Source organism: Amborella trichopoda, chromosome 3, assembly GCF_054954075.1.
Source record: "Amborella trichopoda isolate Santa Cruz 75 chromosome 3, AtrichopodaSantaCruz75HAP2 v2.0, whole genome shotgun sequence".
Classification (NCBI taxonomy): Eukaryota; Viridiplantae; Streptophyta; class Magnoliopsida; order Amborellales; family Amborellaceae; genus Amborella; species Amborella trichopoda.
This window is the reverse complement of record NC_142338.1, coordinates 54449161-54474848: the sequence shown is the minus strand read 5'-3', so window position 1 is coordinate 54474848 and position 25688 is coordinate 54449161. Positions and strand designations below refer to the sequence as shown.

The 25688-nt window shown below is 37.8% G+C and overlaps 3 protein-coding genes and 1 long non-coding RNA gene across 4 annotated transcripts; 1 reads left to right on the top strand and 3 right to left on the bottom strand.

Moving 5' to 3' along the window:
• Positions 1–14642: 14642 nt before the first annotated feature.
• On the bottom strand, positions 14643–15811 carry LOC110006817 (L-type lectin-domain containing receptor kinase SIT2). The gene has a single exon (XM_020664192.2). The coding sequence runs from the start codon at positions 15809–15811 to the stop codon at positions 14984–14986; it is 828 nt and encodes a 275-aa protein (XP_020519851.1). The 3' UTR covers positions 14643–14983.
• On the bottom strand, positions 14643–17062 carry LOC110006818 (L-type lectin-domain containing receptor kinase S.4). Its single transcript, XM_020664193.2, has one exon. It carries the CDS (start codon positions 17060–17062, stop codon positions 15905–15907), a length of 1158 nt encoding a protein of 385 aa, XP_020519852.1. The 3' UTR covers positions 14643–15904.
• Positions 17063–20938: 3876 nt separating this feature from the next.
• On the bottom strand, positions 20939–25265 carry LOC148782975 (uncharacterized). Its single transcript, XR_016051736.1, has 2 exons — positions 24370–25265; positions 20939–21189 (listed from the first exon to the last, which is right to left on the bottom strand). It is a non-coding gene; the product is annotated as an uncharacterized LOC148782975 (long non-coding RNA).
• LOC18429383 (short-chain dehydrogenase reductase 3b) lies at positions 21625–22860 on the top strand. Its single transcript, XM_006838669.4, has 2 exons — positions 21625–21684; positions 21793–22860. The coding sequence occupies exons 1-2, from the start codon at positions 21656–21658 to the stop codon at positions 22583–22585; spliced, it is 822 nt and encodes a 273-aa protein (XP_006838732.1). The 5' UTR covers positions 21625–21655; the 3' UTR covers positions 22586–22860.
• Positions 25266–25688: the final 423 nt, after the last annotated feature.

Below are 25688 nucleotides of genomic sequence, written 5' to 3'. Positions count from 1 at the left end.
GGCACGCGGTTCCAGGGCCAAGTGACCTACTCGTCCTTTCCTACACTGAAGTCGTTTCATTTCCTTTTTAACCCGTTTGGTTGGTAAAAGAAGTGGCTGCGGAGGTCACTGAGTCGTTGCATCTCTTTTTTAAATTCGTCCTTTCACCTGTTTTGAAAGTCGTGGCCCCCGTCTGAAGACAGGAAGCGGTGTGCAAATTGATTTGGTCAAGGCCCTCGGTACCTGGTCAAGCAGATTTATTCGGGCGAGTTCGAATAACTCACTCCAATCCAACTCAAAGTTTTTGTAAAGATAATAAAAAAAAACCGTAATATATATAATTAGTGAGCATGCTTTGAAATGACGCATTGGTTGTGCCGCGTGACATTGAGCCACAATACCGCATCGTTACATGACATTAAGGGATTCTTTGGGGTCTTCCTTGTTTTTTCAACATAGCGGGTTCGATTCTTTGGGCCTTGCTTGTTTTTATAACTTCTCTACCATATGAAATAAAATGGCAATGTTTAAAAACTAAACGACAATATTTTAAAAAAGAGTAATGATCCAATAGGACCCTCTCCCACTTAAGATCTTAAAGGATCACCATTAAAGTTGACATGGATATCTAGAATAGTTATCACATGGGTGTGGAACTTGACTTTTCCATAGATTCGTGTCAAATTTAATGGTGATCATTTGGGGTCCTACACACATGGGTGGAGGAAGGTCCTATAGGATCATTTCTCTTTAAAAAATAGACGATCACAAGCGGGATTCAAACCCACAGCACACTGAGGTTTACGTGGACCTACTAACCACAAAACCTTCATAGATGAATGAATTAAATTTAACCTATTGATAATATACATGATGTTTATTGAAATGTTGTACAGTCTGCTCGTTCAAAACTCGCCTGGCCTATAGGGCAAGGCCGAGTTACTCAGCCGAGTCTAAATTAGCATCGGCTGAGTTTCATAACATTGTACTTAAGCATCCCTCACATAGAAGCTGTATTTTTCCATTCATTTCAACACTTTCTAAGAGTCAGGGGAAGCCACAACTTCCAAAGCAACCCGAAACTTCCATTACAAACACGAGAACTAGTACAACAACTATAAGTTGTGGAAGCCACGACTTCCTATTATCAAACACACTTGTTTACGCTCAAATCTGCGCCGATCTCTGTGATGAGATCTGCTCAAATCTTAACAAAAACTGTATTATTTTTTAAAAGGTAGAGAAAGTGCGGTCGTTTGAATTATGGGCTCAGAAAAATCTCAAATCTATATAGATCCAGTCTTTTTTTGAGTCCACAGACAGCACAAGCTCTAAATCCGTATTTTGACCTAAAAACGCTTCTAAATTTAATTAAATCTAAGGATGAATTAGTTTTTTAAAAAAATAAAATAATGCAGATAATTAAATGATGGAAAACAAAATAAATTAAGCAAAGAAAGATATACTTACCTCTAGGGACCTGAAACCCGGAGTTTTGGGCTTGGATCAGGCCGCTATTCTAATTTACTCCACCATCTCATTTTTTGGATGTCTTTTCTTGCTGGAATTGATAGTTCTATGGTTCTTTTGACCTAGAACTAGAGTTCTTAAGGCAAGGAAAAAAACTTAGAATTTTAGATAGGGTCTACCTAGGTTTTTCTTGGGATTTGAGGAGAATTTCTTTAGTTTTCTAAGGTTTTTGGGATCTCCATAGGTTGAATATGACTCTTGAGATTTTTTCTAGTTTTTTAGGATTTCTCCTAAATTTTTAAAAATTTTCTAAGAGTTTTTTCTATTTTTGGTATTTTTGGGCTATTTTTCTAATTTCGGGAATTTCTAAGGGATTTCTTTGTGGTTTCTAGTCTCTTTTTGGTTTTTGGTCTCTTTATTTTGGGTTATGAAAGGGGTATTTATAGAAATCCATTGGTGATTTTTTCTAATATGTTTAGAGTTTTTCGAATTTTTTTGGATTTATCTTAAAGTTTTAGCCTTATCTAATTAAAGAAAACGTGTTTACTGCGTCATCAGCCCAAAGGAACCAAATTGTCATTTGTTATATCGTTTTATTCGTAGGGCCAATTCAAACGATTCTTGGACCGTTGGAAATCTCTTGAGCTCTACTTCAAGTTGGGATAGGATTTAGGTAGTTTTAGGTCAATTAAATTGGGCCTAAGTTGCCTATGGTCTACTAGGGTTTGTGTGGTCCTTTAGGACCAGAATTGAGGTTTTTAGAAGTTCCCTTAGCCAGAATTTCGAGGGGGTGTCTACAGTTACCCTTCTTTAGCATTCACTTGGGACACCAGGTGAATAGCAAAGAAGTAGACACCTGAGACACAGTGGGAAGGAAAACATTTTTCAAGGGATCATTCTTTTGAATGACTAGTACCCGTTGGGTAGGCAATATGTCAATGGGTGTTTTTGATCTGTAAGACATCGAATTGACACTGCTATCTTTGAGTCATGCGCGGTTGAGAAGTCTCCGATAATCGGGATCCAAAGTGACAGTCAATAGGAACTGTACTATCTTTGAGCCGGTGACACTCCTTGTTGTAGTCACTCCAATGCTACCTAAGAAGTTGCCAGTGTAGTCATCTTCAACTTTAGACTTTTTTCTCGGGGTCTGATTCTCCAATTGAATGTGATTTTGATTTAGAATAAATGATGGGATGGTGAATTTCTAGCTAATTGAACCTCTTGTTTGCCTTCGATTCTGATTCTTGAGGTCCACAAGTTCAGGCTTTTTTATATGGGAACCTATGGGTTGGTCTCTGTTTTCCTAAGCGTTTGCAAGTATGGCAATCTAGGATTTGGTGGTGGCGGACGCATCATATCCAAGCCTACATAAAATTCCTTCATTTTTTAAAAAACATTTTAGAAGGTTTTGAAGATAGATTGAATTTTGAAATAGCAACAGAGTTTCGGACTAAGTTTTAACCAAAGAAATTAAGGTTTTTGAAAACTCACGAAACATATAGGGGAAATTTTAAAGATGGATGATAAATTTTGAAAAGCAAGCTTTGGTAAGCAGTTTAAGCTCATGCTAATTTTAAAGATGGATGAGAAATTTTGAAAAGCAAGCTTTGGTAAGCAGTTTAAGCTCATGCTACCTTGGAGCTCTCTCTTCTTCTTCTTCTTTCTTCTTCCTTTTTTTTTTTTTTTTTTTTTTTTTGAACTTGTCGGGTCTCTACTTGGGACTTTCAAGACGTGGAATCACTAAGTACTTCCTCATTTTCCAATCTTTGTTCTTATATCACAATTCAAGTAAGACTTTTTTTTGTTTTTCCAAGCAAACTGGTGTCGTGGATAATATGAGATGTGCCTCAGAGTGCTCGAAATATCCTTGGACTTCCAATTTTGTTCCTCCACTGCTATTCTTTTGAAATTCAGATAGTCAAGCCTCTTCAATTTTTACTTGGATTGATGCCTTCATTTGCTTTTGACGCCATTCTGACTTGAGAAGAGAAGAATTTCTGGAGATTTTAGAGAAGAGACGAAAAGATAGATAAGTTATATTTTTCTTTTGCCTCAGGGTCCCTTTCAAGTGTTATGCCTGATAGCCTTTTTTCCAACACTCGGGGTTCTTTTTCGGTTTTTTAGCCCCGTGGATTTCCTTTTTTTTTTCTTCTTCTTTTTTTGTTTCTCTCTACCACTAGGGTCCCGTTCGGGTGTTCAGCTCAATGGCCTTTTTTTCCAACGCTCGAGATTCTTTTCGATTTTTATCTCGGCAGATTTTTTTTTTTTTTCTTTTCTTTTGAAGAAGATGGAAACAGAGTAGGGGGAGAAGAGTTAGTAGCATTTTTTTTAGTTTTCCTTCTTTCGATACTTCATCTTAAAAAAAATAGATGAGAACTTGATCATCATTCCTTCTTCTAAATGGCAAGGAGGTCCTAGTCTTGGTTATCCTTCGATTTTCCTTGCCCTTGGTTAGTATTTGATACTTCTTTGACAAAGGTTGTCAAATCTTTATAGAATATTTTCCTCCTTGAACTGCTTTACTTGAGCTTTGATTTTCAGACTCAGAGTCGCTCTGAGCTTCCTAATCCTTCAATCTCTTGTTAGGTTGGCTAAACTCATTTTTTTTCCTTTCTTTTTTTTTTCTTTTTTTTTTTCTTCTTCAGGAGTAGTATTTCTTGAGGTACATAGCATTGATATGATCATTCAATTCTTGTCCTTCAAGGTTCCTGAGTTTGTAGGAATTACCTAAATGGGTTTGGGTATGACATATGGTCCTTGCCAATTAGGCTTGCACTTTCCTAATGGGTGAGGATTAACTGTTGAATCGAAGATTTTCTTTAAAACTAGATCCCTAACTCTGAATTCTCGGAGCATCACCTTCATTCGATATGCTCGTTCAATTCTGTAATGATAGAATATCATTTTGTCAGTTGCTCGTAGTCGTCTCTCATCCAGGGTTTCGAGAGTGGCTAGTCGGGCTTAAGCATGTTGCTTGTTGTCTGATTCTTTATGAGCAAGTACCCTAAGTATTTCCACTTCGATTGGAAGTACTGCCTCCATGCCATAGACTAGTGAGTACGGAGTCATCCTTGAGGTTGTTTTCTCAGTGGTTCTATAAGCCCAGAGTGCAGTATGTAATTTCTCATGCCAATCCTTGCCACCCTCTATGGTTCGATGGGTGATCTTCAGGAGGGCTTTGTTGGTCGCTTCTGCTTCACCATTGCCTTGGGGGTAATAGGGTGAACATAACTTATACTCGATTCCAAATCTTTTACACATCTTTGCGACCGTTTCATTTTTTAGTCCCATTATTAGTGAAGATCATTTCGGGGATTCCAAATCTATAGATGATGTTGTTTGTAATAAATTTGGTTACATGTTGTTCTTCTATCTTGGTAAATAAAGCAGCCTCGGCCCACTTTGTGAAATATTCAGTAACAGTGAGGATAAACATGTGTCCATTATAAGCTCTTGGTGTTATCATTGCGATTATGTCCATGGCCCATATGGAAAATGACTAGACTGGAGGTGTTAAATTGAGTGGCATAGAAGGAGCGTGTATGACATCCCTATAAACTTGACACTTAAGACATCTCCTCACATATTTCCAACAGTCTTCGGCCATAGTAGTCCAATAATATCCTTGTCTTCTGACTTTCTGAGCTAGGAGTGCTGCCCCTGTGTGTCCTCCTTCATTGTGTAGTTCTTTGAGCACCGTGTCGACTTTTGGTTGGTCAATACACCTTAGGAGGATTCCTTCAAAGGACTTCTTGTAGAGGATGTCGCCTTTGATCAAGAAGTTGATTGAGAATCTTCTTAAGGCATCCTTATCTCTCTTTGAGGCTCCTTCGAGATACGTTCCATCTTTGAGTAAGACTGATACATCATGATATCAGGGTTTAGCTTTGACTATCTGGTTGGCCCCGAGGGTGAACACTTCTTCTCCCCTCTTTGATTCTTGATCTTCCTCTTCCGACTCCATTTTGGGAGGAGAATGATCACTCTTGTACCTAATGTAAAATGGTTGGACACTCATTTAGGGAGGAATGTCTACCATTGATGAGAGAGTGGCCAAGGTATCGGTGAACAGGTTGTTTTCCTTAGTCACATGTTGAAAGGTTACTTTTTTGAAGCATTTTGACAACTTTGCAACTGAGTCCTGATAGAGCTAGAGCTTTTTGTCTTTAACTTTCCATTCTCCATTAATTTGATTTATTACAAACAAAGAATCGCCCATGACCCGTAATTGTTCAATTTAGAGTTCACGGGCATTCTTGAAACCAGCTATTAAGGCTTCATATTCTGCAACATTGCTTGTGCAGGGAAAATTGAGCCTTAAACATTATTTTCTCTAGAGAGCATAGGATGACTCCGACACCAGTGTCGTATCATTCCTAGCCCCATCAAAGTATAACTCCCAAGTGGGATCCTCAATAACAAAGAGGTCCTCATCAGGGAGATCTGTTTTGATGGGGACTCAGTCAGGTAAGGCATGTTCGACCAAATGATCGGCAATTGCTTGCCCCTTGACTGATTTCTGAGTAACATATTCCATGTCAAATTCACTTAGGAGCATTCTCCATTTGGCTAATCGTCAATTTAAAACACGTCTTTCTAGTAGGTACTTGAGTGGATCCATCTTAGATATCAGTTTGATGGTATGAGAAAGCACATAATGCCTCAACTTTTGAGTTGCCCACACTAAGGTTAGACAATGTTTTTCCACATCCGAGTATCATATTTCATAGTCAACCATTGTCTTACAGATGTAATAGATGGTCTTCTTTTTTCCTTGGTCAATATATTGTCCTAACATCGCCCCCATTGTCTTATCTGTCACAGCAAGGTAAATAAATAGAGGTTTGTTGAGATCATGTGGACTCAAGATCAGTGGGTTAGAAAGGTACTCCCTTATACAATCAAAGGGCTTTTGACATATCTCATCCAAGATAAACATGGTGTCCTTCTTTAACAGATGATTGAATGGGCTACATTTCTCAGCTAATTGGGATATAAATCGCCGAATAGCCTGTTTTTACCTTGCAACCTACGAATTTCTCAAATTGTCTTTAGAGGTGGCATTTTTGAAATAGCCTTAATTTTCATTGGGTCCACTTCTATTCCTCTTTGGCTCACAATGAAGCCAAGTAAGCTTGTCAGACTCAACACCGAATGCGCACTTCTGAGGATTCAGCTTTAATTGATGCTCTCGAAGTCGGTCAAATACTCTTTTCAAATTAGGAAGGTGGGCATCCCGAGTTTTGGATTTGACGAGGATGTCATCCACATAGTCTTCCATAATGTCATGCATCAAGTCATGAAATATAGCAGTCATCGCCCTCTGATAGGTTGCCCCAGCATTTTTAAGACCGAAAGGCATAACTCTATAGCATTATGTCCCCCATTTCATGATGAAAGAAGTCGTTTTTTGGTCTTCTTTCGCCATGAGGATCTCATTGTAGCTAGAGAAACCGTCCATAAAAAATAGCATTTGGTGTCTAGCAGTGTTGTCAACTAAGCATCTATATTTTGAAGAGGAAAGTCATCCTTAGTACATGCTTTGCTCAGGTCCCTATAGTTGATACAAACTCTGATTCTCCCATCTTTCTTAGATACTACTACGATGTTGGCTAACCAATCCGGATAGTCCACAAGTAAGATGAACTTTGCCTTTAAAAGTTTGTCAATCTCTTCTTTTATCTTCAACTCCAAGTGAGGTTTTTGTCAACGTAGTTTCTATTTGATAGTTGTTGCCTTTTCATGGAGTACAAGATGGTGTTGTACGAATTCAGGATTTAAGTCAAGCATATCTTCATAGGACCATGCAAATATGTCAATATATTGTTTTAACAGGGAAATCATCTTATATTGTTCTTCTGGTGACAGAGAGCTTCCAATTCTTTTGATCTTCAGATCTTTCTCAGTTCCTAGATTAATGTCTAAGGTCTCCTCGACAATAGCAGTAGGACTACCGTCGAATCTTGTCTTAAACTGTTAAGCTTGGAACATGAGTTCCTCAGTGGGAGGTTCTTCATCTGCCTCAAAATTTTCATCAGCAGGTGAGTCTTCATTTGTTTCATTTTTATTTTCTTCCTTAACTTTGTTTAAGTTTTCACTGGGTTTGTCAAGGGTTTTGACTGCATTTTCTACAATTGGAAAGGTAATGGTGTTAGAGAGGCTTCGGGCAGGATGCCTGTTTTTTGGCACAGGGACTTGAAAGTATCATTCTATCCTATGGATGGATTCAATAGATAAGAGAGTAATGCTCCAACTTTCAGTAATTTCCCTAGTTTGCTTGGGAGCCGAGGAGGTGGTAGCCACAATATGGGCTCCAAGTGTAAGCTGGGAAAGTTGTCGTTTTAACAGCTCTTCTTCTAGAAGAATTTCAATTATAATCTTCAGTTTTGGAAGAGATTTGGTCTTTCGGTGGTCAAGACCTTGAATTCCTCCAAGAATAAAACCTGGATGTGCATTGAAGCTTAGAAAGTGCGCAACCCAACCCTCTTCGATCGTCGGTGTCTACTTTAACATGAGAGGACTGAGTAATTACCTCAACAATACTTTGCCCATTTTTTCCAAGGCCAGAGCCGGGGTACCCCTGAGCCAATAACATATTCCATGCTGTGGATGAACCGAAATCGTAATGACTGTAACAAATTTTCAATGTCTCAAACACTTCATGTGTTTTATCGATCATAGCGCAATTTTCCTTATATGTTAGAAGTGAGCTCTCTTGGATTTTCAAGTTTTCAGAGAGTTTCTCTTTTACTGCTTTCACTCAATCATTATAAAAGTGATTGCAATCTTTTCTTGTCGATCTGTATCCCATCAGAGCGCCTTCTTATAGGCTATGAACTAGATCAAAATCATTCTCAAGGATTCCATAAGAAGTGATACACATTTTTACATTGGGTCTAAGTGGAGACCAAAAAACCGGGTGGAGACCAAAGATCTAGGTGGGTCCAAGTGGAGACTAAAGATCCTTGTGGGTCCAGGTGGAGACCTAAGATTTAGGCTTCACTTAGGCTAAAGAGGTTGAACCCGTCGGATTTTAGAGCTAGATTGAAGCGAAGCAAAGCCCAATGTTGTCGTTTTAGTCAAATTCGGGTAGGGCAACCAATGGGAAGGCTCGAGCCGGCCCGGCCTGGAGCTTGGAAAAGCCTGGACATGATTCTGCTCAGCCCGGTGAGGCCCAACCCTGAACTATGCCCGATAAGGCCTACCTATTAAAAGCTCGGAAACTAGGCGCGACCCGTTAAGGCCCGGAACTATACCTGGAAGCTTGGCCCTGTCCATTAGGCTTATTAGGCCTGGCCCGGCCCAATTTAGACCTTTTTTTTAAATCTCTCGTAACTTGTTTTGTAAGAAAAAAAAATGCTAATTATTTTATTTGGGTTTCTAGAGAAAGAATGAGTTTTTAGAGAGAAAAATATAAATTGAGTTCTTAGAGAGAGATTCAGTTTTTAGAAATAGAAAGAGAGATTGATTTTTTAGAGAGAGAAAGAGATATTGGGTTTTTATAGGGAAAGTGGATTTTAGATAGAGAGATTAGGTTTTAAAGAGAATACATTTTAGAAAGAGAATAAGAGGGGGCTCAATAATCAATACCCACACATGCCCTAAAAAAAATTAAACAATCATAAAACCTCCATTCGAATAAATACTGAAAATCAAAAAAAACGCGCGGAGAACATTATTAAGAATCACAGGAGCAAACTAGAGAGAGAAAGAGAGAGAGAGTACGTTGGAGATTGTCCATGAGTATCGAGAGCCATGTTCCTAGGGGGTGTAAAGCAGAGTACGTATGACGGTGTGAGAGTATAAATAGGAGAAGTACGCGTGAGAGTATAAGTAGGGAAGTTTGAAATTAGAAGCACACAAATAGGAACGTTTGAGGAAAGCGATTTCATTCGAATAAATGGAGTAAATTTTAAAATTGCATGCACAAAAATATATATTTAAAAAAAAAAAAACGGTTTTATTTGAAATAAACGGAGCTAAATTTGAAATTGGATACATAAAAATAAGAAAGTTTTAGAAAACGGTTTAGTAAAGTTTTTAAAAAACAGTTTTCTTTGGAATAAATGGAGTTAATTCTGAAATTGGATGCACAAAAATAAAAAAGTTATAGAAAAATAGTTTTTTTTTTTAATAAATGGAGTAAAGATATAGTTTCTTAAAAAAAAAAAAAATTGAATTTGTATGCAATTTTTGAAAAAAGACGTTCGGGCTCAGCCCATTAAGAAACCGTTTTTTTTAAAAAAGAATTTTTTTTTTTTTTCTCATTCTTCAAACTTTTATTGGTAGTATGCTAAAAAAAAAACATGGGAACCGTTTTTATACTTCCCGTACAACATAGAAGATCTATGCTTTCCCTACCATTCAGCCGTCCAATTTTGATCAAGAGAACCATCCACCGTTTGATTTAAGATCCGACATCTAAAAGTATTTTACTTTTAGTTTTTTTTATACAAATTGTATGAATATGAAAGTTGGTAGGTGCCATCTTCTCCTTGGGGTGCACCTATAAAAAAATATTTAAAATATTTTTTCGATAAAATATAATGACCAAAATACCCCTTAAATTTTTCAAGGGTATTTTTTTTATTTTTTATTGAAAATATTTTGTTTATATTTTTCGCTAGTGCGAGTTTAATAGAGGAATGGACGTCCAAATTTTGGTGTAAAAATAATTTATAGAAAAAACATGAAAAATAAAATAGTGTTGAGATGTGACATTACAATTGAAGCAATCTTAGCCCTCCATTCAGAATGGACGGTTAGATAAGGGGAAATATATAAGTTTTATGTTGTAGGAGAAGCATAGAAAGCTTACCCAAAAAATATATACTAAAATATTTTTTAGAGAGAGAAAAAAGAGGTTGGGCTTTTAAAGAGAGAATGAGATTGAGAGAGGGAGAGAGAGATTTCGTTATTAGAGAGAGAGAGAGAGATTAGGTTCTTAGAGAGAGAAAGAGAGGTCGTGTTTTTAAAGAGAGAATGGGTTTTTAGAGAGAGAAAGGGAGAGTGAGTTTTATTGAGAGAATGAGATATTAGGTTTCTAGAGAAAGAGCATAAGTTTAGAGAGAGCTAGAGATTGGTTTTTAGAGAGAGAAAGGGAGATTGAGTCTTCTAGAGAATGAGATATTAGGTTTTTTGAGAGAGAAAGTATGAGTTTTTAGAGAGAGAGAACGAGATTGGGTTTTTAGAAAGAGAATGATTTTTAGAGTTAGTAAGAAAGATTGAGTTTTTAGAAAGAGAGAGATATTAGGTTTCCATTGAGGGAAAGAGAGAACCATTCTTAGATAGAGAAAATGAGTTTTTAGAGATAAAAGAGAGATTGAGTTTTAAATTTTATAAAAAATATTTGAGCATATATTTATTTTTGTTTTATTTTTGCCTTATTACAAACAAAAAATTTTTAAGGAGTGGAGTTAAATAAAAAAGCTACATGGGCTGGGCCTTATTAGTCCCAGTTGAGGCATTTCTGGGCTTATCAAAGCAGCTCGGTCAGTTGAGCAAATTTTGGGCTTTTTCAACCTAGCCCAATAACACTATATACCCACAATGGCCAAGCCCAGCCCGGCCGGAGGTTTGTTAATTGGCCCTGCCCGGAAGCCCGAGGCCCAGCCCTATCCAATGGCAACCCTAGATTGGGGCCGCTTCAGTCAAATTCGGATTTGCTTCGGGCCGATTTGGCTAAAGCAAAGAAATATTTCTAGAAAAGCATTTTTTTTTTTAGCTTTTTCCATTATTTTTATATATATTATAAGAAATGACCTTATGAGACCCTCCCACACCCATGTGTCTAGGACCTCAAAGGATCACCATTAAATTTAGCACAGATCTCTAGAAAAGTTATCACATGGGTATGAAACTTGACTTTTCTAGATATCTGTGTCAAATTTAATGGTGATTCTTTGGGGTCCTACACACACATGGGTGTGGGAGGGTCTCATAGAATCATTACTCATATTTTATATATAAATATATAATTTATTTATATTATTTAAAAAAAAAAAAACTTCCTAAATCTTCCTCCGAATTGGCGGAAGCACAGAATTACTTTATTTTCTCACCAAACCGAAGAAGACTCCAAAACAAATCGGACAACATTGCCTCTTATAGTAGTTCCTAGTTGACAAGGAACTTCTATAATTACCCAGTTGTGAGCGCCGATAGTTCTAGTTGTCAAAACCTTTAACAAAATTTATTTGGAAAAATATACAATGAGACCATTTATCTTTTGTACAAGATAATCACAATTAATCTTGACCTTTAGATATGAAATTGTTTGGTTGCATTTATTCTATTGATCAAGCACAAAATTCTGAAGTAATTGTACAATAGGTAAGGGTGTGATTTGTATAAAGCCCATGCTCTAAACAATAAATGTAAGACACACCTATAAATAGTGTTGAAAGATGTTGTTTCAATACTGGAACTTCTTGTGATGGCCTAAAAATTTATGTTCATCTTCTTAAAACTTCAAAGATATTGTTGATGGAGTAAATCTATAAACACTTGTAACTATTGAAAAGTGGCGGTTCAAAAATTGCATTACAAGATGCATTATTTCTAAGGCTTGGAAATCTATTTTTTCTCATGTCCATACATCTTTAAGTCGACATGACCAATTTGAGGGTTTTTGAGCTTCAAAGTAAACTGCTTTTAGTGAATTTTTTTAGTGAATTTTTGAGGTGTGCCGCTTAGAAATGTTTTAAAAAACGGTGATCCAAATCCAATGAAATATAAGATCCGGCCTATGAAATATGAGATCCTATATAGAATACGGGGATTAAATGGGGTCTTATTAAATACGGGTGATTAAATGAGGGGTTTATATGTAATTAAATAGGATAGGTAAAATAATAAATTGAGGTAAAGATAGGGGTGATTAAATAGGGTGTATAGAAGAATAAATTTTGAGGTAAATATTGAAATATAGTAAGTTTATCAAAAAAATTTGAGGTAAATTATAGTAACTCATGCAAGCATAAATTTATTTATTTGTTTTTTATTTTCATTAAAACATGATTACAAATCATGTTTTGAGCCATAAGCATATTATATTTTCTTATTAATTTATTTATATTTTAATTACATAAAGTATTATTTTTTGTTATAATTGTACATAAGATTTTTTTAAATCAGATAATATTATAAGACAATTTAAATTTGTACTTGTTTGTATAGTAAAATAATGATGAAATATAAATCAATAATTTCAATTTCAATATATAATATTATAGTTAGGTTGTAATAATTTTGGATGAGTAAAGCGAATTAATAAATATTTGATACTTTGATGTGATAATAAATTCATTTTATATGGGAAATTATTTTTTAATTTTATAATATGAAAGTGTTTTCTAATATTTTTAAATTATTTTGATGCTATATTATAATAATATATTATAATTAATACTTATATAGACATCCATACAGGAAAACAGCTTCTCAGTATGTACATATTTTTGCAAAGTAATGAAAGTACATAATGCATCACTATTAATTTCTTTCAGAAACTAAAAGAACACTATTTTTAGAGATTTATAATGATTTTTTGAAAGAAAAAATTGATACAAAAATTACTGTTTCGACTGATTCTTCGATCCAATCCACCGATCCGACACAAAAGAATGGGTGAGGCCGATTCAGATCACCAATCCTTTTTTTTAAACATTGATTTAGAGCTTTTTCCATAGGTAAATGGTCACATGGTATACAATTACAATTGATTTAGATCATTTGTGACAAAACTTTTAGTCGAATTTTTGGCTTAGTGAAACATTAAAAATGATTTACAATGTTTTAAATCTGAAAAAAAAATTGATCTGAATGTGTTCATTCGGAAAATGATCCATAAATATATAAAAAAACGAAAATTTTAAAACGAACAAATGTTATACTTCGCTACTTTTTCTCTTATTTTTTATTGAAATTTTTGTGCCACTCTGATAGGAACCAAACCCCAGTACGTGGGTCCTTTTCGACAATTTCATGGATATCTCTAATGTAGTCATCAATTATTTTTAAGAAAATAAAGTAAAGCTATCTTATATGATAATTTACTTATCGTACAAGGTCAATATCACCCTTGTCCCTTATCTTTAAAATTAGGTGGTTGTAAGGTAGGCTCAAAGTTAAAAAAAAAAATTTGAATTTCGTGACTCACATCAAACTATCCAATTTGACATCGACTAGAAGTACTTCCCCCCTCGCCCGCCCGCCACCAGCCCGCCCGTAACAAAGATATATGGTTTAAATAAAAAAGAGAATATTAAATTTCGAAGAAATCAAAGGAAAACAAAACTAAAACCTTAAAAATGATGGATCGGGTTTTCAATAGAGCTAGCAACTAACCGAGGTCGGGCCTGCCCTAACCCTAGCTCGGCCCTAGTCCTCAAAGGGCTAGCCCTGGCCCAAGCCAGGTCCCAGCCCTATCAAGGTCAGGCCAGGCCAGGCCGGGCCAAAAATAAAAAAAAAGGGTCAACCTGGGCCAAACCAGTCCGACCATTGCCCAAATGCGGCCCAGCCCAACCCTTGGGTTGTGTTTACCTTCTTGGATCCATTTTGTAGTCCGGGACCTAGTTTTTTAAGGCTAGGCTGATAAGACCGAGCCATTACCGGCCCTAGTTTAAGAAAGGTGAAAAGTCCCGGATTTAGTTCTTTTGACCAATTTATGGCATTTTGTAGATCATTCAGGGAAGACAAGATACAACAAATTAAGAGAAAGTAGTACCAAAAAAAATGAGAGAATGAAACATTTTAAATTCAGACCAAAAAGCGGAATAAGAGACACCTCGATAATTGATGAGATTCTTGAGACTCGCCTCAGTCTCGAGGGCTTGGCCGATTCACGGAATGGGCATAAATCACCCTATTCACTACATGGAATCGGACGAGTGCTCTAAGAGAAATCCGAGTCCTGATTCCATAGAGGACTCCAAATGGTCACCTACCAATACCCTAGAGGCTCGAGCAAATCTGAACAATACATTTTGCCATCCAAAACCCGTGAAGAAATAGTGTCCTACTCTCTCAGTCACCATCTGAACCATTGTATCAATGGTGATGACCCTCATGACCACATAACTAAACGTGGCCATTAAGATTATAACCTATGGACCTTAGTTCAAACTTTAAAATACTTTCTGAACTAACGTTCCACCTATTCATATCTCTCGTACAAAATGCAAGGAGTCTCTAGGAACTTCAGTATGTTAATTTGTCAAATGTTTAAAGAATTTAAACTTTTCTAAGCTACATTCTTCCAGTACTTTAAGAAATAAGAACTGGATTGTGGGTCAAGCAGCCCGGGGATCCGAGGGGCAGATCGTCGATTCTGATCCTGAGGAATAGCCTGGTAAAATGAGCAAGAAAATTTTTTGGGAAAAAAGTTGATGCACTCAGGAATACCTCGAGTCTCCCGATCGAATCGGTTGATACCTACGATGAAAAGCCTAATTACAAATAACCACGGGCAATATTACAGTTGGGGCCATAAAAAATAAGATACCGCTACGTCGAATTAACTCGGACAATTCTAAGGTGGCTTGCAACTTTTGAAAACACTGCATCGTGCAGTATGCCCTTTGTGATCCAAAAGCGGGAGTGGTGAAGAGATTGGAAAGAATCCAGCCTCCACCCTGTATGAATGAGAAAAGGAGCACCTTTGTAAAGAACTCGAGTTGCTGGTTTCCTTGACATCCACCTCCTCGCCCCGCTCAAATCGTAGCTCCTGCAGTAACAAACCATGGCCACCTAGAGCTTGCCATAACTGCCTAATGGTAGGCCTAGCCTCCGGCGCAGGGTGTGAGCATAACAAGCCTAACTTCAACACCAGCTCCATCTCTTCCTTCACATACAAGCCATTAAGCTTTGGATCAGAGGCCTGCACAATTTTTCCTGCAATGTAAAGATCTCGCACCAGGTCTACCAATATCATTTCTTCAACTGCAGCCTTGGGCTCCATGGGTTTACGGCCGCATGCCACCTCTAGCATCAATGCACCATACCCATAAACGTCAGCTTCGGTTGTGGGCTTGTAGGTGCGTGTGAGCTCTGGCGCCATGTAACCCAGTGTGCCCACTACGCGAGTGGTTTGGGGGTTCGATCCCTGCTCGTATAGCCTCGCCAGACCGAAGTCCCCTAACCGGCCATTCATCTCAGAGTCGAGCAAGACATTGCTGGCCTTCACATCTCTATGCACCACCACTTGCTCCCATTCCTCGTGGAGGTATAATAGGGCAGCCGCAATGTCCTGCAATATCCTGTACCTCTCTTTCCAGCCCAGAATTGCTCTCTCCTGCTGCTTTTCGTGTTCGTCATCATCATCATGAAATATCAATCGATCGAGGCTTCCATTGGGCATATAATCATAGACGAGAAGTAGGTCATCCTTGCGCTTGCACCACCCATGGAGCTGGACCAGGTTCCGGTGGCGCAAGTGCCCGAGGCACGCCACCTATGCAATGAATTCTCTAACCCCTTGCTTCGAGCTATCTGAGACTCGCTTGACCGCAACCTCAACCCTGGAGCCTGGAAGCACGCCTTTGTAGACCTTTCCGAAGCCCCCTGAGCCAAGAAGCTCATGGTCCTTGAAGCCTTTGGTGGCCAGGTAAAGATCCTTGTATGCGAACCTGTGCGGGAGGTCTCGTTCCCACTCCTCTGGAGTTTCAGAGAGCTTTGCCCGCCTAATCAAGTATGCCGCCGCCGTTGCGGCAATTGCAAGGAGGAGGAAAGTTCCAGATATGGATGCCCCTATCTTGATGGCTAGTGCTCGTTTCGGTCGAGCGGGAGGCCTAGGGACAGAAGGGAGACGAGAGAGATCTAAAGGTTGGGCTTCCATGTTCAGGCTAAAGCTCCATCCAAGAACATAATGTTCGGCTTCAGCCTTCAGGGTTGCAGAGGAGAAGCCAACATACATAGAAGGTAAGAGGATCGATGACAGGTCGAGGGTGTGGGAGATCAAATACCGATGAGGCCTGGCCACTCCGAAAGGCGCTATCGTAACTTCGATGTTCTTTTCGTGAGCGCTGTATTCTACCCAAGCTTGGATTCGCACCCCACTGTCTAACAGGAGATCTTGCTTCCGGTTGTTTTCGGAGTAATAGGAAGCGGTCTTGGAAGCAATGGAGACCAGGCTATTGATGTCGATTCCGACATGGTTGCTATCTATGTCACCCTTCATGCCCTCTACTGTGTCAAATTCTACAGCAAAAACATGGTTAGAGGAGCTCCCATCAGTGGTGCTATTGAGAAGACCAAGCCATTGCCCAGCTTGACCGCCGAGTAGGAGGGGAGACGGAGCAATGGTGAAGGCCAGGCCATTGCCTCCTCCACCCGGCACCGGGGGCACAATGGCAAAAACAAAAGTAGTACTGAAAGAGGTATGACTATCGAAGCTTAGGGGGCGGGGGTAAAATGCGTGGCCGATCGAACTGAAGGTCTCCTTTGTGAGCTGAACAGCACCGTTGTGCCTTTTGATGGCCACACCATTTAAGCTCAAATTGGCAAACTGGAAGCCATTGAAGACGAACCGGTCGCGTTGGGCTCTTACTGTGGCTGCACAGAACCACACAAGTGACACCAATAGGGACGTCATTGCTGCGGTTAGGGCCATGGTAGAGATGGCTCAAGGGTCGGATATGGAGCAAGTTTTATTGGTGGAATCTCGAGAGGTGATCATCATGCCATTTTTGTCAAATATAAGACCTAGTCTGGAGAGGCGGCCCCTGATGGACGTTTTATCAGCTAGTGTTCCCAGTTCGTTATTGGTCCAATTCTATAAAATTTTACAGAAAATAGGAAATGCTATCCTCGTAGGCGAAGCGAAAATTATAAAGAAGGTCAGCCAATCATTTTTTTCGAAATGATATGGATTTTCATATCGAATTTTTTATTATTTTTTTAGTTTTTTCTTTAATGCACTCCCTTATTAAGGAAAAAACAAGAAAGGAAATAATCAAAATGATGAGAAATTTTGAAAAAAAAATGAAAAAAACAAGGACTGACAGGTCTTTTTTGTAATTTTTTTCTAAGTAGAGGATTTTGTCTTTTACCTAATATTTTAAGGTCCGCACGTTAATTACTCTAATTTTTATAATATTTTTGAGATATTTGGGTAAAAAAAAGCAGAATACGAAGATATTTACTTTTAAAAGTCACACTTACTCCTAATCATCAAATGTGAAATAAAATGGCTAAGGATGTATAGTTAATTATGCACAATGCTCAATAAATTTCGTCAAACTTTTTGTATTTTTGTAGTGTCCAAATTTCAAATCTAATGGTTAGAGATGATTATGCCTTTTTTGTACCAATAAAATAATTAATTTCACTGTATATATTCCGGTAAAATAAATCAACCATTCCTTCAAATTTTTTTCTTCTTGATATTTTTCAGAATACCGATCTTGATCCAACGATTGGGCATGTAGACCGTCCACCCTACGGACCCATCTCTTCAAACATTGTTAGCAAGTAGGAGACCATGGGCATGGAAAATATGTCCAGATATGAGACATATGGGTCTAGACTTGAGTGAGATTAATAATGGTAGAATGAAGACTACAAAGTTTCACACGCTTGGGATGCATTTCATCTGTGTTTCTCTTCTCTGGATTCATGGATTTATACACCGTGGGCCTGTTTGGATGCAAGATTGGATTATCAAATAAGTAACATTTACAAGCTTAGACTTCATACTCAAAATCCCCTTAACATCCCCACCTCATAGTGACTTTTTTTTTTTTGTTTTATTTATTTTTTATATTTTGGATCGCAATTTCGAACCGTTCAGACTCAATCTAGATACCCAATCCTACAATCCACGCCAATTTGGGTCCCATGCCCACCAATCCGGGATTTGAACAATTCTTCGAACAAAGTTTGAGGAAATTTTCTCCGTCTCAAAGTTAAGTTCCGTGTGAACAATGCAGACGCTCGAAAAATCAAATCAGTTGATTTGATTAGGGATGATTATGAGCCTATACTTTCTTATTCAGAATAGCAGTAGCCTTTTGGTTGTTTTTCTTTTACCGGTAAAGGCAAAAGATTGAATATAATTCACATCCGGTGTTATATAGAAACAAAGAAGGGAATATTTTAGATGCCATTCGATACCAGCTTTGGACATCGTACCCTGATTACTTTTTGTCCGAAAGCGAGAGAGTAGGACCTCATGTAAAATATGAGAAAAAAGTGGACTATACCACCACAAAAATATTACCGCATGGGCATAATTTTTCTTTTCTTTACTCTTCTTAGAGATCACCAAGAAGATATTTTTTAGGCATGTCCATGTCCGGCGTGCATGGCCATGAAATTAAGCCACAAAGGAATCGAAAAGGGATTTTGCTAATGCTAGGCAAGGGTATTCGTAAAGTCCCGTGGATGTGAAAGTAAGCAGACAAAGATATCATATGTCATACTAAACAAAAACGAAAAGAGGATGAGGTTTTTATAAGATATAGGTTTCATGAAAATAAAATAAAGTCTCATCTCAAATCTTCATCTGGAAAGCATTATTTAGGATGAAATCTCTATGATGCTTCTAAAATCAATTTCCAACCCCGACAATAAAAATTGAAACTAAAAAAAGTGATACAGATCTTGTGAATTTGTGAATACTTACTTTTAAAAGAACATGGACGGTCCAGATAATTGTTACAATATACATTATTTTTTTAGCTTGAAATCCTTCTTCTTTTTTTTACAACCATAATGTTCAAGTCAAGATGATCGATATAAAGGTTTTTCAATACTTGACTTATAATTTTCAATGGATTATAAAGTGAGGATTTACTTATTTTGATAGGGGAGCAAACCATTTGTCACATTAAAAATAATAATAATAATAATAATAATAAAATAAAAAGAATAAAGGGTCATATTTTAGTAGTGGAGGAATGGGAAACCTTAGTAACCAGCGATTGAGCTCACCCGAACGGCAAGGAAGGTTTTGAGGATTTAATTTTAATAATAAGTGGAAAAGACGAACAGTCAAATGGATGAAATCAAGAAGTGATAGTTTCGCTAATATCACTAATATTCTATGGATTTGTGGGTGGAAAAAATGAAGGGACATTAGTTTGATCGGTCACGGTAAAGAAACTTTCCAAGTAATCTTAAAGGAAACTTCAAAGGGTAGGTGATGAATGAAAAAATTCTAGAAGGGTAGTTGACGAATGAAAAAAAATTGCAAAGTCCACGAAAATTGAAAGCATTTAGGGCCAATATCCCGCATTTTACCAAGACACCAGTTCATTCGAAGACTTCAAAGAACCCTCCTTTGGATTGTGGTGCGAGAGCCCAAGATTCGAAGATGGAGTATTTGATGATTAAAAGTCCCAGCCAAAATTTGTAATAATGCACAAGTCCCCTAAAAGGGTCACAAGAGGTTAAATTGTAAGATTTACATTTTTAGAAAGAACTTCTCAAAAATCTTCTCTAAAAACCTTTTCAAAATATTTTTTTAAAAAATTTACTCATATTCAAAAGTTAAAAATTGTTCAGCCCCATATGACATAAAAAATTGGGTGTATCTTTTACAAAACAAAAGCAGCCTAGGCGTCACCTTAAACTTCGAAGATCCATCGTGGGCATAACGTTGAACCACAAAGAAACGTCCTAGGCATGATATTAACCAATGAAGTTTCATCCTGGGCATGATGCTAAACTACAATGATGTTCATAGGATGTAAAATTTCTTAGAGGGCACCATGGTTGTATGAGCTTAAACTATCTACCCGTTTTATTTTTAAAAAGTCTCATCTTTTTCAAAATTTTGAATTTTGTATATTGTGAGTTCAAAACTTTAATTTTCTATGCTCAAATCGTATACTTGGAGCTTAGTTCTCTTTTCAAAATTTCTCTATTTCAAAATTTATGCGATGTTTTATAAAACGGAGGAGTTCGAAAGTCAATACGTGACGTAACTGTGTTTCTGCCTTCTCAAAAGTCTTGCAAATGATCTGAAAATCTTTAGGAAAACATTCCTAGTAAAAGAAGCATTTCCCAAACAAATCTCATAAAAAAAGGGGAAAAGGGAATTAAGGAGAAGTAACCAAAGTAAAAAATTGAGAGACCCAAAATTGAGAAACTGAAAGCCTAATATCAAGTGGCATGGCCAAAGAAACATTTTTAGATGATCGCCAACATGAAGAAACGTCCTAAGTAAAGCTCGTGTCGACGAAAATTCCCTAGTTGATGGAGTGGACTTTTATGCCCTTTAATCATTTGGTATTAAGGGAGAAAACTTAGAGCTGTCGCAGGTGTCTATTTCTTTGTTGCCCATTTATTCTTCAAGTGGGATAAACAAAGATATTTGTAGACACCCAATTTAAAATTGACTAACTTCTTTAATTCCTAAATTCTAAAATTTCCAAAAATTGTAACTTTGAACTCCAGGGACCGTGCTAGCTTAGTGTATCGTAGTTTGTAGTCCACAATTTTTATGAAACCCAAAATGCAAAATCTAATAAGAACTTGTCCCAGATTGATCCTGATCAGCCCCAACAACACACAAATCTTATATAATTGGAATCCAAGAAACAAATTTTGATTTTCACGAGCGTTAACCTACACGACCAAACCCCTTAAGCATTATGGGATAGCAACGTGGGTCCGTCCCTTCACTCGATTTTTAGACATAGCGTCTCCAGAATTTGGCTATAAACGCACGCTCACGTTATTGACTTCTCTGCCGACATCCGTCCGTGCAACTTCCATGACCCCATACATCCTCACCTGCTCTCATACAATGAACGGTGCCCTAGAAAAAGGTGAGAAAGCATATGGACACCAGAAAAAGTGACCTAAAGCCAAGACAAATGGAAAGACAAAAAGGTCAAAATTTTATTTTAATTTTCAATTGCTAAAGGTCAATTATTTCCTGGACCGCATTTTTACCTATGTTATGCGGTCCGGAGAGTGCATCTCAAAGATAGATGCGAGATGCAAGTGGGTGTTCCATCTAAAAACAATGAAAATTAAAGGTCTAAATGTTTTCTTATTAGAATTATTAGTTTTTGTTATTTATTTATTCATATTCGTGATCTCGATTACATGTCTTTAAAATCCATCTAAAAAATAGGTTTATTAAGAAGCTCGCATTTCTACATATGCGGGCTTCGTCGCATAGAATCGGGGTCCATAAATAAACCCACCTCCACATATTCTTCCGTCTTGCACCGTTTCTCTCTCCGAGGTAAAAATGGCCCGAGAATCTACCCCAAAGAAGAGGTAGCAGCGTTGCAGCACAAAACCATAGCTATTCTCCGATTTTTTTTAGTTCAATCCCCAAATTTTTTTTCAGTCCCCATGTCTAAATTATGGTAATGGCTTGTGCAGGTTGGAAGGGAAGGCAGCCATCATCACAGGCGGGGCGAGCGGGATAGGCGAGGCGACCGCACGCTTATTTGCAGAGCACGGAGCCCGTGCTGTTGTGATCGCCGATGTCCAAGACCAGCTTGGCGAGCAGGTTGCGGCCTCCATTGGTGATCGCGCGGCCTTCAAGCACTGCGACGTCACGGACGAGGACCAAGTGAAGGCCGTGGTCGAATGGACTGTCCAGACATATGGCTGCCTCGATGTGATGTTCAGCAACGCCGGCATCATCGGCCGCACCACCAGCATCATGGACCTCGACCTCAAAGGCATGGACCTCCTATACAGCGTCAATGTGCGTGGCATGGCGGCTGCATTGAAACACGCGGGCAAGGCAATGGTAGATGGTGGTGTCAGAGGGAGCATCGTATGTACCACGAGCATCGCGGCGGCCGTCGGGGGCGTCTCACCCCACGATTACTGCCTGACGAAGCACGCCGTGTTGGGGCTGGTGCGCAGCACTTGCAGTGAGCTGGGGAAGCATGGGATAAGGGTGAATTGTGTGTCCCCCTACGGCGTGGCCACACCGTTGCTCTCTCTTGCTCTCAGGGACAACGGGTTCGAGGGGGACACTGGAGACATAGAGGACCTCTGTGCCCAGCTTTCAAACCTGAAGGGGGTTGTGCTCAGAAGCGAGCATGTTGCCGAGGCCGTACTGTTCTTGGCCTCGGATGAGGCCGCTTTTGTGAGTGGCCACAACCTGGCTGTGGATGGCGGGTTCACAGTGGTGAACCACGATTTCAAGATTTTCCCTTGAGTACGCATTATGGGTAGTGGTGTACAGTACTTAGGCCGGGCATCAGCCGTTCGCTATAGAGATGCACGGGAGAGATGAATGATGGTACATCTGCACCGTTTTCCATGAGATCGGACGGTGGAATGCCCCAGTTGGGTATTATGCATAAACAAATCTGATATTATCCCGTTCCTATTACTTATTCCTACTGCTTTTTCTGTGTCTTGCGGCCATGTCTTTAGTGGTGGATCACCTAGGTCGTACGGTAGATCATAATAAACAGTTCGTTTTCAATATGTTTTTATGCTTATGCCTTTTAATAATTATCCTACTTTTTTTTTCTATTTCTAATGGTGGAGAAAGCCTGTTGAAGGGATCCAAAAGACCTTTGGTCGTGAACATGCGAAGGAAAAAGTTTATGAGAAAGTATGCATGACCCACTTTGAAAAGACAAAAGGAAAATGATTTGATTGGGCTGCAGCTTCATTTCACAACTCATTGAAAATTGTAATTCAAGCATTAAAAAACCTTTACATCAAATTATCTTGGCTTGGCTTGAACATTACGGTTGTAAAAAAAAAATAAATAAATAAACTTTAGACATATGGTTATAGTAATTTTCAAATTTTATTGTCAATATTGAAAATTGATTTTAGAACCATGAAGGACATTTTCGTTGCCGAAAGTGCTTTTTGAAAGAGGATTTGAGGTGAGGTTTTATTTTATTTTCGTAAAGCCTAGATTTTATGAAAACTCATCCTATAAAAATACATCTATACTTTAAATTTTATATTAATATTAAATAAATATAAAATATAAAATATAAACTCTCTGTGTAATTTTTATTAGAAGGCAGCAAATTGCTTCTTTTTTTTTTTTACTTTTGTGGTATGTTAGCTGTGATCAAACAGGGTCTGTTTGATAACTAGAAGCAAGTTCATGAATTGCAAATTGGAAGTTTCTCATAAACTGTAAATTAAAAATTACTTAAGAAGTTTCTTGATAACCTGTTTGGGAAGTTAAAAAACCATTGGTTTCTATGTTTGATAACCTCATCTCGAATGTTAAGTAAGTTTATTAGCAGTAAAAGTGATAGGTAAGATATATAAAGTAAAAGTTGAGGCTTAGATATTTTTTATTAATTTTTATTAATTTTATTTTTTGAGATAAAATATCAATTGAAATTAAAGTCCGTTGTATTGAGAGAGAGAGCGAATAACTCTTTACCGCAAATGTGAAACTGAAATTGAATCTATTTTTTTCAAAATTAAATAAACATGCAATGAACAAGACCATGCCAAGAGGAGCATGCAAACCACGCTCTACAAGAAGTATCGAGTTTGTAAGAAATCAGAGATAATCCATTTTCAATATAAATCATAGAATTCTTCCATGAATCAATATCTGCTTAATAACTGCTCCCATGAACCAAATATAAGACTGAACCAAGTCGTTTTTTGGCAAACCAATAAACAAAAGGCAAAGAATGTGACATGCTATTTCAATATAAGCATGCAAACCGTGTTGTAAGAGCTTTATCTACAAATTTAAGAGTGGAAAATCAGAAGGGTTGATGGTTCGTTTGAGAAAATCTTTTAAGAAAATGAGAAAACAATATGAAACAAGCAAATTCTCAAAATTTAACCATGCAATGCCAAATAATGGAAAAATTATCATGGGGCAAAAGGATATCCAATTCAGTACTCAAACAATGATTGCAAGAGCAATCATCCAATTTACGGTAAAAGTAGACCTAGTGAGAAGAAAGAAAAAAATAAAATAAAAAAGAAAAAGAAAGGATTCACCTTGGAGATAGTTGATGGGTGAAGAGAGAGAAACGGCATTTTGGTGGTGGGGTTGCCAATTCTGTGGCATCGGATGCATCGCCTGCAACAATACTCTTATTTTCTTCTTCTTCACCAACACCACCACATTCCATTAAACCCAACCAAATTACCCCCAAAAAATGAGATATACAGGGCCCTAACGATCAATCAGCCTTTATTTTAAATCAATTCAGAAGAATTACAGAACCGATTTACAAGCAATCCCTCGAATTGAAAACAGTGAATGCATAATCTGCGTTTTTTGGCATCCACTTTTTCTATAGGAAAGGGTAAAAGCCCTTAGAGAGAGAGAGAGAGGGGGCGTTACACAGAAAAGGGGCTGATGAGATCGAGGTTCAGACCTTTTTCCCCGCAGCTGGTGAAATAAACTGGTGACAAATAAACGAGATGAGCAAACCCTAGGGAGCAGAGAGGGGTCTGGCTGAGCGGCGTGGCGTGGCGTGGCGTGGCGTGGTGTGGCGCGAAGAGAGGGGTGGCTTAGCGGCTGGCGAATAACAGAAGAAGAACAAGAGCCTAGGCACAACTTTTACTGGCGGTGAAGTTTTATAAAATCTTCCCAACTTCCGACCTTTTGATCTCAACTTGTTTTTTACACAGGGGAAAATAAACAGTAAAGTGAAGTTTCCTAGTTAACGTCTATTTTTTTTATCAAACACAGAACATGTGCAAAGCTCCAAAACCACTTCCTTCCATCAAACGCGCGATCAAAGTAGGGCAAATTTCTAAACCACATAGAAGATAAAATTTTGGTGGCAAAAAGTCTTATGTACTGGAATTTTATTTTTCCTGATTATAAAATCTAAATGGTGCGTATCGAGCATGTCTATAAACAATTCAAACCGTTGAAAATAAATGGTCTAGACGATGTTTTGTAAGATGCACTATTTTAAGGATTTGAAATCTTTTGTTTTTCATTGTCATACAACTCAAGGTTAAAAATGATCCGTCAAAAGATTTTTTAATACCAAAATAACTATTTCTAGTGGAATTTTTTTAGGAGCATCTTATTTCTCATATTCATGATCATGGTTAGGATTATAAACATGGAAATTTTAAATCCAAAATCCCTCTCTAAAATGGATCTTATGGATCTTAGAAAGCAGTCACTAGAATGGACATCTCACACGCTGAGACGATGTCCATTATTGTCTCTCGCATTATAATTGAGATGCTCAAATGTGTATCAAGGTTTATAAATTCTATATGGATAACAGAAACGAAAGTATATAATGTTGGAATATGAGGGATGAGATAGACCCCAAAACTTCAAGGATTAG

Excerpts from the sequence above, each read along its gene's own strand:
- LOC110006817 (XM_020664192.2), bottom strand. The coding sequence starts at position 15,811 with ATGCCCAATGGAAGCCTCGATCGATTGATATTTCATGATGATGATGAC.
- LOC110006818 (XM_020664193.2), bottom strand. The coding sequence starts at position 17,062 with ATGGCCCTAACCGCAGCAATGACGTCCCTATTGGTGTCACTTGTGTGG.
- LOC18429383 (XM_006838669.4), top strand. The coding sequence starts at position 21,656 with ATGGCCCGAGAATCTACCCCAAAGAAGAG. Across the intron at positions 21,685-21,792 it reads GAATCTACCCCAAAGAAGAG|GTTGGAAGGGAAGGCAGCCA; the intron begins GTAGCAGCGTTG and ends TGGCTTGTGCAG.